The 15,550-nt window shown below is 42.8% G+C and overlaps 1 protein-coding gene across 1 annotated transcript in view; it reads left to right on the top strand.

Annotated features, from left to right (window-relative positions):
• DNAH9 (dynein axonemal heavy chain 9) overlaps positions 1-15,550 on the top strand; it is a 374,175-nt gene that overhangs the window by 78,511 nt on the left and 280,114 nt on the right. Inside the window, exons 18-20 of the mRNA XM_005582917.5 lie at positions 1,369-1,591; positions 2,336-2,502; positions 11,866-12,736. Coding sequence (XP_005582974.3) covers positions 1,369-1,591; positions 2,336-2,502; positions 11,866-12,736 — 1,261 coding nt within the window. The remainder of the gene's footprint in view (positions 1-1,368; positions 1,592-2,335; positions 2,503-11,865; positions 12,737-15,550) is intronic.

Below are 15,550 nucleotides of genomic sequence, written 5' to 3' on the forward strand. Positions count from 1 at the left end.
GTAAAGGTCTATTGATGAAGTGCTCTCATTCTTTCTTTGTCTGAAATGTATTTATTTTGCCTTTGTTCTTTAAAAATAGTTTTGTGGAGGAGAGAATTCAAGAATAACATAAATTCTCTTTGATTATTGAAATTATTATTCTATTGTGTCCTGGCTTCCATTTTTGTTGCCAAGTAGTCAATTATCAATCTAATTTTGTTTTTTTGTGTGTGTGCTGTCATTGTTTTAAGAAATTTGTCGTTGCTCTGAAGCTAATTTTAAGATTATTTTTTTCTTTTGGTAATCTGTAGTTTCATAGTGAAGTATTTATATGAGGGTTCCTTTATATTTATTCTGCTTGAGATTTGTTGGGCTTTCTTGGTCTTACATTGAGTGTCTTTCAGCAATTCTAGAAACTATTTAGCCAGACTCTTCTCAAATGTTGCTTCTTGCTTGTTCTATTTTGTTTTTCTGGCACTTTTGTTATACTTAGGTGTGATGTTTTCATTATCTCCTGTCTTTTAATAACTTGCATATTTTTCCTTTTTTCTCTTTCTACCCTGCAGTTTAGAAACTTCTCCATGTATATCATATAGCAGTCGAATCCCCTTTCAGCTTTGTTGATATTTAAATTATAATTGTATTTTCCATTTTTAGATCTTCTACTCAGTTATTTTATAATTTTGCTTGCTTGCTTTATTCTTTGTTATTTTTCACATTTTAAGCCTTCTCTTTTATTTATTATTTAAGTTTTAGAATATGTTTATTAGAGTATAATCTTAAGACAGTTTTTGATTTGTCAACTTACAAATATTTGTTTCTTCCTGCCATATAGTAAAGTGATACAAAGGCCTACTGAAGATTATTAGCTTCTTTCTCCTGGAATTCTCCATCAACATATGATCATTTTTGCATTGCCAGCAAACACCTCTTAGAAGCTTTTTGTATGCTTCTTTTCACAAAGCAATGCTATCGCAAGCCATAATTCTCATGTTAGCCACTTCATAAATTTTGCCACTTCTCTGAATCCAGCATTCAATACCAAGGTCTACACACTATCACAGATTTTGAGTGTGCTCAGAGAACCTCTGAAATGGACTCCATTCTTGATTCTATCCAAATCACACATTACATTTAGATCTCATGTCTCCTCCTGAGTCTCCTCCATTGCAGGACAGGCCTCAGTCTTTGCCATTCATAACCTTGACACGTTGTGCAAGGGGCCATATTCTTAACATCAGAGCATAGTCTATGCAGAGTGCTTAGCAAAGTATTGGGCATGTGGTAGGATTTTTATAATGATAGATATTTTTGTTGGGGAAATCAATACATCTTCCTTTCGAGGAGTAGAACGAGAATGGCTCCTCATGTTCTCTTTGTGTTGATTAGCTTGGCCAACCTTGAAGCGTTTATAAAGAATAGTGAGAGCGGCTTACTCAAGAAAGTTGAAAAAGGAGATTTCGAAGGCTTGGTTGAGATCATGGGACACCTTATGGCTGTGAAAGAACGGCAGAGTAACACTGATGAGATGTTTGAGCCCTTAAAGCAGACTGTTGAATTGCTGAAGACCTATGAACAAGAATTGCCAGAAACAGTGTTTAAGCAGCTGGAGGTCAGTGCATTTATGTCTTCCTTATAAAAGAAATAGACAGAACATTTTAGGATTTCAGAATGGGGTAAAGTGGAGTACAGCAAATGAAAAACAGGGCTTGGAGCTGACTCAAGATCTATGTTTTGGAACTATAATGTGTAGCATGTTTGTAATGTCTAGAAAATTCTGAAAACTCAATACATATGGGAGAAGGCAATGCTGGAGATATATGGGAGAATTAAGATGGATAATTTTTTTCTGTAGAAATGAACCAGTGTTTTGGTTGAGAAAAAAAAAGCAGATCTGAAATTTGTTAAGATGGTCCAAGAGGAAATGTGGGAAATAAAGGAAAATAACCAAGCAATCCTGAAGAACATAGAAAAGGGAAGGGGTTAATGTAGTTTCAGTAGAAATACAGTAGAAGCAATAGAAACCCAAGATTGTAGAAACTTCTTCCTTTAAGAAAAATCTAAAAGTCTCTTTAGCATTGCAAGTTTTCACAAATTTAGAGGGCTTAGAGGGCCAGAGGTTGAGAGCAAGAAGGTTAGTGTTGAGTGAACAGTAGGTAATAGTTGAGAGCAGCTGCAGAAGGAAGGTGAGGAAGAGTGGGTGGAGGGCAGATTGTAGGGAATGGGAAGATGACACCACCACATCATCGTACCATCTTGTAACACAGATGGAAGCATCTGGGCTCTGTCCAGCTCAGGACTATGGGAAAGGCAAGAGTGCCTTGGGAATCTGACCACACTGAGGTTTCCTTTGCAGGAGCTGCCTGAGAAATGGAACAACATAAAAAAGGTGGCCATTACTGTAAAGCAGCAGGTGGCCCCACTGCAGGCAAATGAAGTGACACTTCTCCGCCAGAGGTGCACAGCCTTCGATGCAGAACAACAGCAATTCTGGGAGCGATTCCACAAAGAAGCCCCATTCAGGTATGGGCCAAACACTGCTGCCTCTCTTTCTCTGAACACTGCAGTCTTTGAGTCATGGATAATCTTTTTGTTGAACGTGTGTATTCTAGCAGCTGCAGACCAGTTAGTAATCTTCCTTCCCATTTAGGACCTTTGGTTGAAACGTGGTGCTAATGTGGACCGAATCCTATCATGACCTGTACAGACCAAGGATTGTAGAAATATCTTGCCTTAAAAAGATGCGTATATATCTAGAAGCATCTTTGTGCCTCCAAGTTTATAAAGGGATGATAGGTGGAATAATTACGAGGATTTTACTAAACCTTTAGCATTCTAAGTTCTCACAGACTGTTCTTTTGGTTTTAAAAAGTGGCTGATGGAATTTTTAAAATTTTACGCACATTTTATTTTGGCAGCATAAAGGAAGGATTTAGGTGAAGGTTTTCTTCAGGGGGTTTCTCTCCGCTTGGTTCAGACACCTCCCTGCTTGTTATGACAGGTCTTTACATAAACAAAGCAACCCTAGGATGGGTAACACCATTCACCCGTGCCCACACTGCACACACTTGGGCTCCTTTCTCAGGGGTTTCCTCCCGTGGTGAAGTGGTCTGCTGCTGGTCCACTTCTCAGCATCAAGGGCTCCAACCAGGAGGCCAAGCTGGCGCTGAATGGTCCTACATCTGCTGATGCACCAACTAGATTGGGTACCCTTTGCCCCAACGCTTCAGCTCTGTGATTTGTTTCCTGCTTCCTTGAGCTTCATTTCTTGCTGGATCTCCTCTGTAGTGTTGGGTAGACAGACTTTGACATCTCCAAACTGGAAAATTCTCGATGCTCACAGTGAGGAATGTTTTCATTTTCAAAGGTTACTTGCCCACAGAAATATTAAAGCAACGAACCAAACAAAAAAAAATTACAACTTCATTGGAACAAAGTCCAATAAAAATTAAGTGCATAGATGCTAGATTCGGGTGGCCTGGGATCTAATTTCAGGTCTTCTACTTACTTCTTATGTTATGATAAAGTTACTTAATACCTTTGTGCTCCGGATTCCTCATCTATAAAATGTAGATAATAATAGTGTCCACCGTATATAGTTGTGGCTTGAATTAAAGAGATCATTCTTGAAAGTGTCTAGCATTGTGCCTGGTACTATGGTGAAAAACCATACTGGTTTGCCCAGGACTGTTCTGGTTGTTGTTTGGAGTTTTAAAATCTCTCCAGGTGATTCTAAATGTGCAGCCCAAATGGCAGCACATTGCTTTAGAGTTATATGTTTTATATATTTATATCTTATGTCTGTTTTACACACATGTCCTTCCCTGCCTCTTAACATACTCATCTTATTCTCTGTAACTCCAAGCATAACGCTTGGGAGATAGCAGTATTTTCGAGATAGCGTCTTGCTCTGTCACCCAGGCTGGAGTGCAGCATCATGATCATAGCCTACTGCCTTGAACTCCTTGGGTTCAAGCAATCCTCTCACCTCAGCCTCCTGAGTAGCGGAAAGTACAAGCATGCTCATGTCTTAGGAAGCACCTCTGTTCTGGGCAAACTGGATGGTTGCTCACCCAACCTGTCAATCCTATTTTTATCATTCATTCTTCAAACATTTATTAAGCAGTTGCTATCTCTCAAGCATTATACCTGGGGTAACAGAGAATAAGATGAGTAGGTTAAGAGGCAGGGAAGGACAAGTGTGTAAAACAGACATAAGATATAAATATACAAAACATATGACTCTAAAGCAATGTGCTGCCTTTTGGGCTGCACATTAGAATCACCTGGAGAGATTTTAAAACGCCCAATGCCCAGTCTGCCCTGTATACCAATGAAGTTAGACTTTCTGGAGGCGAGACCTGTGAATCAGTATTTTGGAAGCTCCAGGAATTCCAATGTGCACCCAAGTTTGGAAACCACCACCCTAAAGGGAAGTAATTGGTTTCCTTTCAAGCAATCATGTGGAGGAATGTAACTCCTAATATAACTCCTAAGTCTGTATCCCTTTAGAATAGTTGCCTTAGGAGCCACACCCTTGTTCCAAAGAATCATCTGTTGCTCAAAACCCTTGTAGACTCCTTTGGGGACTGTCTTTCGGAGTCTGAGGCTTATTCCTTTGACTCTTTTTTGGGCATGCAATTGAGTTTTTGAAATTGAGCACCATTTCAGAGCCAAAACTGCTGAGGGAGGTAAGTTCTCCAGCTAGGTAATACTACTTAGTGTTAACAACAACCATACCAAAGACAACAGCCATAAAAATAAAGACACTAATATTTTTGCACCAACAGTCTCTTTTTTTTTTTTTTTTTTTGAGACAGAGTCTCACTCTGTCTCCCAGGCTGGAGTGCAACGGCACGATCTCAGCTCACTGCAACCTCTGCCTCCCGGGTTCAAGCGATTCTCCTGCCTCAGCCTCCTGAGTATCTGGGATTACAGGCGCCCACGACCACGCCCAGCTATTTTTTGTATTTTTAGTAGAGGCAAGTTTCACCATGTTGGTCAGGCTGGTCCCGAACTCCTGACCTCGTGATCTGCCCACCTTGGCCTCCCAAAGTGCTGGGATTACAGGCGTGAGCCACCACGCCCAGCCCAACAGTCTCTTAAAATAATTTCAAAAAAGAAAAATATTCAAAGATGTTGTGGGAAATATCTTCCCAAAGAGACTTCTAAGACTGCTGGAAAGGGAAGCAACATTGGTGTGCTTTTGTGTCTATTCGAAATTCAGTATTCCGCCTTCATGGGTATATTTTGTGTATTGATCAGCTCCTGTTTGTTTTTTCATTTTATTTTTATTTGATAGTTGTGTTCGTTTTTCTTTCTTCGCACTTGTATCTGCTGGCTGTGAGGATACTGCTACTCTAAGCTGGGTGTTCCAAATTCACATCTGCTAATTTGACATGCAGATGAATCCCTGGAAGAGGATGCTTTGAAAAGAACTGCTGGGAAACCAAACAGTTCTGCAATTTTGATGTATTTCTCTTTTTGTCAAGAAAAACATCAGAGCTAAAATGGAATCGTAGATTTATTGCTAAAGCGAATCTCAGTGGATGTCAACTTATGTGTTTTGTTTTCTTTCTTAGTTTGGTGTGTGTGAGTGTTCAAAATTTGTAGGTATTGTGTGTGGCATGTGAGTTTAAATCTGGTTTCTCCACTGTTAAGTTATTTATGAATTTCTAAGTTGCAGACCCTGGTACATTTTTCTGTGAATTCGAGTTTGAGTTTAATTCTGGTTTCTTCACTTTTAGATCATTTCTGAATTTCTAAAGTGGCAGACCCTGGTACGTTTCTCTGTGGATGCAAGTTTCTGCTCCTGATTAGGTTACACAGGTTAAGCTCAGTTTTGAATGTTCTCGTCTTTGAGGAGAGAGGAAAAAAAAAACCTGAGTGTCTTCTTAAGCCCTTGCAGTCTGACAGGTGCTGTGTGAAGTTAGGTTGCATAGGTTGAGGTTCTTCATGTCCAGGTCAAATTTCAGCTCCTCCTTTAGTTCTTAACTCTAAATTATAACACCACATTTCTAGCTGAGCTCTCACCACAGTCATTGGCTAAATCATCCTACTCAGATTCAAGGGCTTTGTGCAACTCTTAAAGCTGGTGACCAGTTCTCCCTCTTGAATGAAAGGAATGCCCTCATGCTCTAGTGGAGTTTCAGCTTTTGATCTTCCTGACCTTGAGCACAGTCCTCCTGACCTTAAGAAATGGCACGGTAACATACAATCTTCTTACCCACATCAAGACCAAGGTAATCGAGGGATTACTGAGTCAAAATAACCTATCTCTGTGAGCTCCAGCTCAACGAAGACCATTTGTGTTTTCAGCAGGCAACCAGATTCTATGAATGGCTGGAAGGGCTTTCTTGAAGATACCTTCCATGGGGTGCTGTCCTACATGACAACTAGAGAAAACAGCTTTCCACATAGCCCAAGGCAGCAGTCATGAGGAAAGAAAGGCTTTTGTCCTTCTTGCACAGTGTCTGTTGTCTTTTCCATAACTGCAGAAAAGGGCGGTATTCGTCATTAAACCTCCCAGGGACATATCAGTATCCTAAGAGATGTCATTCATTCAGCTTGATCCTGTTCTTCCAGTTAATCTGACTCATTCCCATGATTTAAGCTTTCATGGAGTAGATGAGGTTGTGGTCTAAACAGTGGAATCAGCAAAAAATGGTGTAGCTGTTAGGGTTTTTGAGATGATACACCTTTCCTGACCTCAAGGACTTATAACCTCAGGGACCATTTCAAAAATGAGCAATAAGGCATGCGCACTGGGAACCAGCTTTAATCCTGCCAGGGGAGGCAGTTCACACCTCCTGAAGAACATGGTGCTTGTCATGGTGAGCCATAGCCAGTGGTAAGTAAGAGCTGTTTCAGGGGGGGAAAAAAGAGTTAGAAAATGAGGATATTCTGGGCAAAGGAAATAGCACATAGGAAGATGCAGAAGGATGAAAATGTAAGAAACAGCTGGAAAACTGCATATGTGTATGACTGGGATGCAGGAAGTAGGAGAGGAGAATGGAGGAGGGCCATGTTTTGACCATAATCTCAGCCACTGAGGAGTCTAAGTATGACAAAAACATAATATAAAGACTGTCTTCTCATGGCCATGGAGAACACAGTGGGGCAAGGTAGGCTCAAGACCAGGTGCTCAATGGGAGAGTGGTTCCAACAGCCCAGATGAGAAGTGGTGAGGCCTGATCCGAAGCAGTGGCAGAGATGAGGGAGAGGGAAAATGGATTGCAGAGAGATTTAGGAGAATATCTGCAGGATTGACTGAATGTGGGAGATGGGGGAGAAGGAGAGTACAAGGGGATTTTTCACCTTCTAGCTTGGACAAGTGGTGGGAAGAGCTTTTGTCCCACTGTTCACTGAGGTGGTCACAGAATTAGAAGAACTGAGCCTCGCAAAGTCCGGGTTGGACACATTAATTTTTTTTTTTTTTTTTTTTTTTTGAGACAGAGTCTCGTTCTGTCACCCAGACTGGAGTGCAGTGGCGGGATCTTGGCTCTCTGCAACCTCCACCTCCCAGATTCAAGTGATACTGATACTCCTGCCTCAGCCTCCCGAGTAGCTGGGACTACAGGTGCCCACCACCACGCCTGGCTACTTTTTTGTATTTTTTAGTAGAGACAGGGTTTCACCGTCTTAGCCAGGATGGTCTCGATTTCCTGACCTCGTGATCCGCCCTCCTCGGCTTCTGAAAGTGCTGGGATTACAGGCATGAGACACATTGAGTTTTATGCTACCTGGTGGGTATCAAGGAGAGGTGTGACACCGTTCATGGTATACATAGATACGGACAGTGCTGAGGTTCACATTTACCAACAGCCAATTTCCCAGGAATTAATTTAACTCATTTATTCCTCTCTCTCCAGGCTCACATCTGGGTCAGGCCAGAATGAGTCATTTTTCCACGATCAAATGCATGAGCACCATATTTTCATTTCTTTTAATTATTGTTTTATTCATCCAAGCTTTCCAGGCATTTCTCCTTTAGAGTAAAATACATTTTGCCTTATTATTTCAACTTCAAAGACTCAACCCACCCTTTTCCCTCCTATTACTTTCTTGTTCTTTTTATTTTCTTTTTTCTTTTTTTTTTTTTTTTTTTTTTGAGACAGAGTCTCATTCTGTCGCCCAGGCTGGAGTACAGTGGCGCCATCTTGGCCCCCTGCAACCTCCGCCTCCCAGGTTCACGCCATTCTCCTGCCTCAGTCTCCCAAGTAGCTGGGACTACAGGTGCCCGCCACCAAGCCCAGCTAATTTTTTGTATTTTTAGTAGAGACGGAGTTTCACCGTGTTAACCAGGATGGTCTTGATCTCCTGACCTCATGATCCTCAAAGTGGGACGCCTCGGCCTCCCAAAGTGCTAGGATTACAGGTGTGAGCCCAGCCACTTTCTTGTTCTTATACTGTATCATTTCCCCAGGGTTTAGAGGATGGCTTCCAGTTTATTAGGCACATGAACCAGGTCTATGAATATCCTGACAATGTGCTCTAAAGTTTTGAAATCGTAAAAGGGCTGCCTGCCCTCACATCTATGGGTTCCCTTGACAACTTAGGCCAAGTTGGTTTTTATGTGTGCTTAGCTACAGAAAATGATCACCCACAAATCTAAACCATAAACAAAAATTATGCCGCAGGTTGGATGAAGTTGGGAACAGGTTTGATAAACGTTCACCTCTTATAAATACTTGAGAAACCAGCATTGATTTAAGACTGCTTGGCCGGGCGCGGTGGCTCAAGCCTGTAATCCCAGCACTTTGGGAGGTCGAGATGGGCAGATCACGAGGTCAGGAGATCGAGACCATCCTGGCTAACACGGTGAAACCCCGTCTCTACTAAGAAATACAAAAAATAGCCGGGCGAGGTGGCAGCGCCTGTAGTCCCAGCTACTCGGGAGGCTGAGGCAGGAGAATGGCGTGAACCCGGGAGGCGGAGCTTGCAGTGAGCTGAGATCCGGCCACTGCACTCCAGCCTGGGCTACAGAGCGAGACTCCGTCTCAAAAAAAAAAAAAAAAAAGACTGCTTGTGGGTGCCAAAGGAAGAATGGTTAGCAAGATAATTTCTAATCTTCTATATGCACCCCAAATCGCTCCTATCTTACCTAATTACCTAAAAAGTTATTCCTGAATGGTGTTCCACTAACAAATTAAACAGGATGTGGGCTTTTAGAATTTGCTTGAATTTTTTAACTAACATCAAGAGGTTCAGTTCACATTCTAAGTTCACTCTAGTCAAGATGAAAAGTGGAACCCACACACACCAACAATTAGGCTTTGGAAATGAAGAATAAGCACAAGAACTCCTCACCCTTGGTGATCTTTTTTGCTGGGCCCCTTGCCGTGAGCACATTCCATTTCTTTCCTCCTAGTTCTTTCCTCCTCGTAAGGGAGAAAGCTCCTCTCTCTCTCTATATATATATATGTAGAGAGCAGGGCCCTTTTCAACTCTGAGCACTCCAACCTTCTGTTCTGAAATACGTGGAAGTTAAATAATAGAGAAGGCATGCGAGTGATAGTCAGTCCCATCCTCTTAAGATGTAAATCTACAACTATTGCACCTGAGCCAAAAATGATTTAGATGGAACAGGCTGGATTCAAACATAACGAGCGTGGAAGTTAATCTGACACTAATTTAATGGTATGCATAACTGTTATTCTGTTGCTTGGCAATTAGGCTTAAGTGGTAAGCATTCAGGTAAATGACTTCAATTAGGATTACTTTCCATCTGTCAAGTCAAATATTTCTAAAGTCAACAGAGAAAGGGCAGTTGAAAAACAGGACTTTGTAAGTCATTTTCTTTCTTTTTCCCTCCTTTCATATTCTACCTGCCAATACGCAAACACATGCATGCACACACACAAACACACACACACAGTTGATGGGAGGAAATGGCCAATTCTCTAGTCACTCATTTCCTTGCAATCTTCCCTTTGATGGTGAACCCCATGATGCCCTGTTTTGATTTTAGCAGAACATACCATTGTCCCTTAAGCCGTGGTGTGTCTAGTATGTAGCCCTCCAAGCACACAGAAGCAAGAATACCTGAGCTTGAGGATGAGAGTGAGTAGAAAGTGGGGTTAGAGGAGAAAAATGAGAGGATCCTTGAACACTAGGGCTATGAGTGCCCTTGACCATAAAAAAGCCATCCGCAGCCGGGCGGGGTGGCTCATGCCTGTGGTCCTGGCACTTTGGGAGGCTGAGGCAGGTGGATCATGAGGTCAGGAGATGGAGACCATCCTGTTCAACATGGTGAAATCCCGTCTCTACTAAAATACAAAAAATTAGCCGGTCGTGGTGGTGCGTGCCTGTAGTCCTAGCTACTCAGGAGACTGAGGCAGGGAAATCACTTGAACCTGGGAGGCAGAGATTGCAGTAAGCCAAGATCGCACCACTGCACTCCAGCCTGGTGACAGAGCGAGACTCTGTCTCAAAAAAAAAAAAAAAAAAAAAAAAAAAAAGCCATCTGCCTACATGGGTTCCTTTGCATGTAGGGTCTTATGTTGGGGAAAACACTATGCAGGAACGCATGCTTTGTGGGGTGGCAGCATAAAGTCTGTCCACACTTACAAGGATTAGAAGCAGTTTCGGGTGCATGCATGCCATAAACACTGGAGAGAAGAGGATGAGGAAATGTGAAAGAAAAAGCTAGAAGTAGTGCTCATAGGTGTTGAGTGCAGACCCAGAGGCTGCCCCAGGATGCAGAAGAGAGTGGGCCAGGGAAGGGTAAAGACAGAAAAGTTAGATCAGGGACCGCTTGGAGGAGAGCTCACAAAGATGAGGAGCCAGACTCGAGGCACACAGTGAAGGAAAGTGACCACGATTATCTATCACGGGCTTTGCAGCCAGTCTTCGTGGCCGCTCACAATGGTTTTCCAATGTGGAGTGCTGTTGCCTGAAGCTGACGCAGGCACCAGTGTGAGCTTCACCTTGAATGATGACACGACCCTGACAAATGGAAATCACCTGTGGAGTGTGCCTGGGTCCCACTCCCAGTGATTCTGATTTAGTTGGTCCATAGAGCAGTCTGGACATGGGGATCTTTCAAAGCTTTCAGAAGATCCTGACATGCAGCTAAGGCTGATAGCCACTGCCCCAGAGTGATCAATGGAGGGAGGGTCAAGGTCGGGCTCCTGAGTCCCAGCTCTCCGACTTAAAGATTGCCTACCAAGCTGGGCTTGGTGGCTTGCGCCTGTAATCCCAGCACTTTGGGAGGCCAAGGCGGGTGGATCACGAGGTCAGAAGTTCAAGACCAGCCTGGCCGACATGGTGAAACCCCGTCTCTACTAAAAATACAAAAATTAGCCGGGCATGGTGGTGGGTGCCTGTAATCCCAGCTGTTTGGGAGACTGAGGCAGATAATTGCTTGAACCCGGGAGGCAGAGGTTGCAGTGAGCCAAGATCACACCATTGTACTCTAGCCTGGGCGACAGAGTCTCAAAAGAAAAAAAACAAAATCACCTACCACTAAGTTCCCGGCAGGGCCCTTGGCTTTCCAACTTCTGCTGTAATATGACAGTGCTCTTTTGTGTCAAGTGGTCTTCAGAACCAACAGCTAGATGAAGGGCAGAGTCTAAAGGGGCTTGGATAAGGGGGTGTTCCCTTCTAGACCTGGGTGGAGAACATCCAAGCATAATGTTCTTTAATTGCCCTTCCTCCAATGCCCACTCCACCGCAGTCCATCCTGAATGTCTTTTTTATCCCAAAAGAAAATCCTGGGAAGAAAAGACATTCTTTGCTTTGGTGAAAATGATGTTTTTGGTGAAAGCCACTGCTCTTTCCTAAAACACCAAGCATTTAAATATTTCAGCTGGTTGCTACCTTAGAGATGCTAGGAGATGGGCCCCTGCATGCTGTACTTACAAAGGAACACACTGTGTTTTGTAGGTTTGATAGCATCCACCCTCATCAAATGCTGGATGCCAAGCACATCGAGATCCAGCAGATGGAATCCACTATGGCCTCCATTTCTGAGTCCGCCAGCTTATTCGAAGTCAATGTCCCTGACTATAAGCAGCTGAGGGAGTGCAGGAAGGAGGTCTGCCAACTGAAAGAGCTCTGGGACACCATTGGAATGGTGACCTCCAGTATCCATGCCTGGGAGACCACACCCTGGAGGGATATCAAGGTGGAAGCCATGGAGTTGGAGTGCAAACAGTTTGTCCGGCATATCCGAAACCTGGACAAGGAGGTCAGGTCCTGGGATGCATTCACAGGCCTGGAAAGCACTGTGTGGAACATGCTGAGCTCCCTGAGGGCGGTAGCTGAGCTGCAGAATCCAGCCATCCGGGAGCGGCACTGGAGGCAGCTGATGCAGGCCACTGGTGTGAGCTTCGCTATGGACCAGGACACCACCCTAGCGCACCTACTGCAGCTCCAGCTGCACCACTATGAGGACGAGGTCCGGGGCATTGTGGACAAAGCTGCAAAAGAGATGGGTATGGAGAAAACCTTAAAGGAGCTGCAGACCACCTGGGCTGGCATGGAATTCCAGTATGAGGCCCACCCCCAGACCAATGTCCCCCTCCTGCGCTCGGATGAGGACCTCATAGAGGTTCTGGAGGATAATCAAGTTCAACTTCAGAACCTGGTGATGTCCAAGTATGTTGCTTTCTTCCTGGAGGAGGTGTCGGGCTGGCAGAAGAAGCTGTCCACAGCGGATGCTGTCATCTCTATCTGGTTTGAAGTGCAGCGAACCTGGACTCACCTGGAAAGCATATTCATTGGATCTGAAGATATTCGGGCACAGCTACCCCAGGTACCTGCTAAGGAAATCTAGAATCTCTCCATTCTCTGATCCAGGGTGAAGGGAAGGTCTCCCAGTTTCTGCATTGTCTAGGCTCTTTCCTCTTCTGCCTCCTTGCTTTGACTTTACTTAAAGACACTTCCCACAGATGCTCACCTTACCTGCCACCAAAAGTTAGGCAGAGGAAAAGAGGGACAGCGAAATGCACACCAATCAGTTTGTCCTTAGATGGGTAGGAAAAATAAAGGAGAATCTCATTCAGAAAAAACAAAAATAAAAATGTGTATATAAGAAAGATTTAAAAAAAATACTGGCTGCTGCAGTTTGGGATGAGATCCTCACGGGTTGCTTCTTGGATCATTAAAATTCAAGTGTCCACTGAAAGTGAGTCTCGTTTCCAGGCAAATTCAAGTTCCTTCTCAGCAGCACGCCATTCTGTCAACCACTGGCTGTGTCAGCACTCCAACTACCAGCTGTCAGCTAAACTCCAAACAATGGATATCCCTAAAATACCTGTTCTTCTCATTATTACCTTCCCTGTGTTTGATTGCCCCTTCTAATTAGTCCTAATTAATGTGCCATTAATTTACCTCTCTCTCAATGGACTCTGATTCATTTTTAATTTTTTTCTTCGGGCTTCCTCTGTATTCTTTCAGTATGGCAAGTTCTTTGCTTACAAATTAGCTTGATTCCAAAATGTCACGCACTGTCCAGGCTTTGGTTAGAAATTAAGGCACGTTCTGCCCACGGTTTTGCTGCTCATCCCAAAAAGCATATTTAGTGTAATATTGTAGATTAAAGGTTGTATATTTGCAGTGAAAAACAATAGAAAACAATTCTGTATGGCAGTTGTCATTAAGTAAAATTGAATAAGCCAGATTTTATTTATCTCAAACGCCAGCGATTGAAACAGGCCAGGCTTAATTAGAAGGGGGCAGGGACAGAGGCGGAGATTCTTGCAGAAACTTTAAGGGACATGATTGAGAACTTTTAATTAAAAATACTGAAGAATTAGTATCATTAACCTGTATACAGTGCCACAGGTTTGTGTACAAAATATGTAAACACATTTACTTTCTCTGTAATAACAATGAAACAGAAACAGTTTCAAAACAATAAAATCAGCCAGGCTCTAATACCCTAACTGATAACTATTTTCATTCATTATGAATTTTTCCCAACTCTTGTTCATGTACATACATATTTTTACATAATTGCTCTCAGTGTAATTATAATTTTCTATTTAATTTTTTCCATTTGAACGTTTATGCCAGATATTTCGGATACTTCTACAACCTTGATACTGTTTTATTTTTAATTAGAACAAAACATCTCATTGAGGAATCATATTTTACTTTACCCTCTTGTGTTTTGTTTGTTTGTTTGTTTTGAGACAGCACCTTGCTCTGTCGCCTAGGCTGGAGTGTAGTGGCGTGATCACAGCTCACTGCAACCTCCGCCTCCATTCAAGTGATCCTCCTACCTCAGCCTCCTGAGTAGCTAGGATTACAGGCGAGTGCCACCACGTCAAGCTAATTTTTGTATTTTTAGTAGAGACGAGGTTTCACCATGTTGGCCAGGTTGGTCTCGAACTCCTGACCTCGTGATCCGCCCGCCTCAGCCTCCCAAAGTGCTGGAATTATAGGCTTGAGCCACCACATCTGGCCTACCCTCTTGTTTTTAAGGGCAGGATCACAGAGAGAAGGAATGGCAGGCCTGGACTTGAGTCCTCATTCTCTCACTTGGGCAGGGTACTTAACCTCTCAATGCCTTGGTTTCCCTGTGTGTAAAGTGGGACTAATACTAGTATCTATTCCAGAGTCTTCATTAAAACAATGCACATAGCACATACCATTATGATTTGTTGTTATGTAACAATAATACTACAAGCTCTACCACCTCACCAGGTGCCGTGTGTTTGGCTGAAGCACGTGGCATATATTAGTCTGTCCATCATTTCAATGATACTGTGATTGTGTACGTCTGGGAAAAATGATAACAACTGATTAATTTTGACATCAAAGGAGTATATTTGCTGAGGGAAAATTCATTTTGGTTATATACTTTTGCATGGGTCCAGAAAGAACGTTCCAGAAAGATCCACTATCTACTTAGGAATCAAGTGTTGTATGCCTGGGGATTAGGGGTGGTCTCTGAGACCTTTTCAGAGAGTCCTCAAGGTCAAAATTATCTTAATAATCATATTAAGATGTTATCTGCCTTTTTTCTTGCTCTCATTCTTCCATGAGTGTACAGTGGAGTTCTCCAGAGTTCAGATGACATGTGGTATCATAATAAATTGATACAGAAGCAGTTTTCTGTTAAATCGGATATTGCAGAGATTTGATGAAGGTGAAATCATGACCCCTTTTCAACTGTTATTTATTTTGTTTTGGAAAACATATTTAAGTATTTTATTTATGCTAACATAATGGGTTTATTATTGTTACTTTTTTTTTTTTTTTTTTTTTTTGAGATGGAGTCTTGCTCTGTCACCCAGGCATGATCTTGGCTCACTACAACCTCTGCCTCCTGGGTTCAAGCAATTCTCCTGCCTCAGCCTCCTGAGTAGCTGAGATTACAGGTGCATGCCACCATGACTGGCTTTTTTTTTTTTTTTTTTTGTATTTTTAGTAGAGAGGAGGTTTCACCATGTTGGTCAGGCTGGTCTCAAACTCCTGACCTTGTGATCCCCCCACCTCGGCCTCCCAAAGTTCTGGGATTACAGGTGTGAGCCACCACGCCCGGCTTATTATTGTTACTTTTTAAATGCTTTTTTGTTTTGTTTTGTTTTGTTTGAGACAAAGTCTCCCTCTGTTGCCCAGG

The sequence above is a fragment of the Macaca fascicularis genome, chromosome 16 (genome assembly GCF_037993035.2).
Source record: "Macaca fascicularis isolate 582-1 chromosome 16, T2T-MFA8v1.1".
Taxonomy (NCBI): Eukaryota; Metazoa; Chordata; class Mammalia; order Primates; family Cercopithecidae; genus Macaca; species Macaca fascicularis.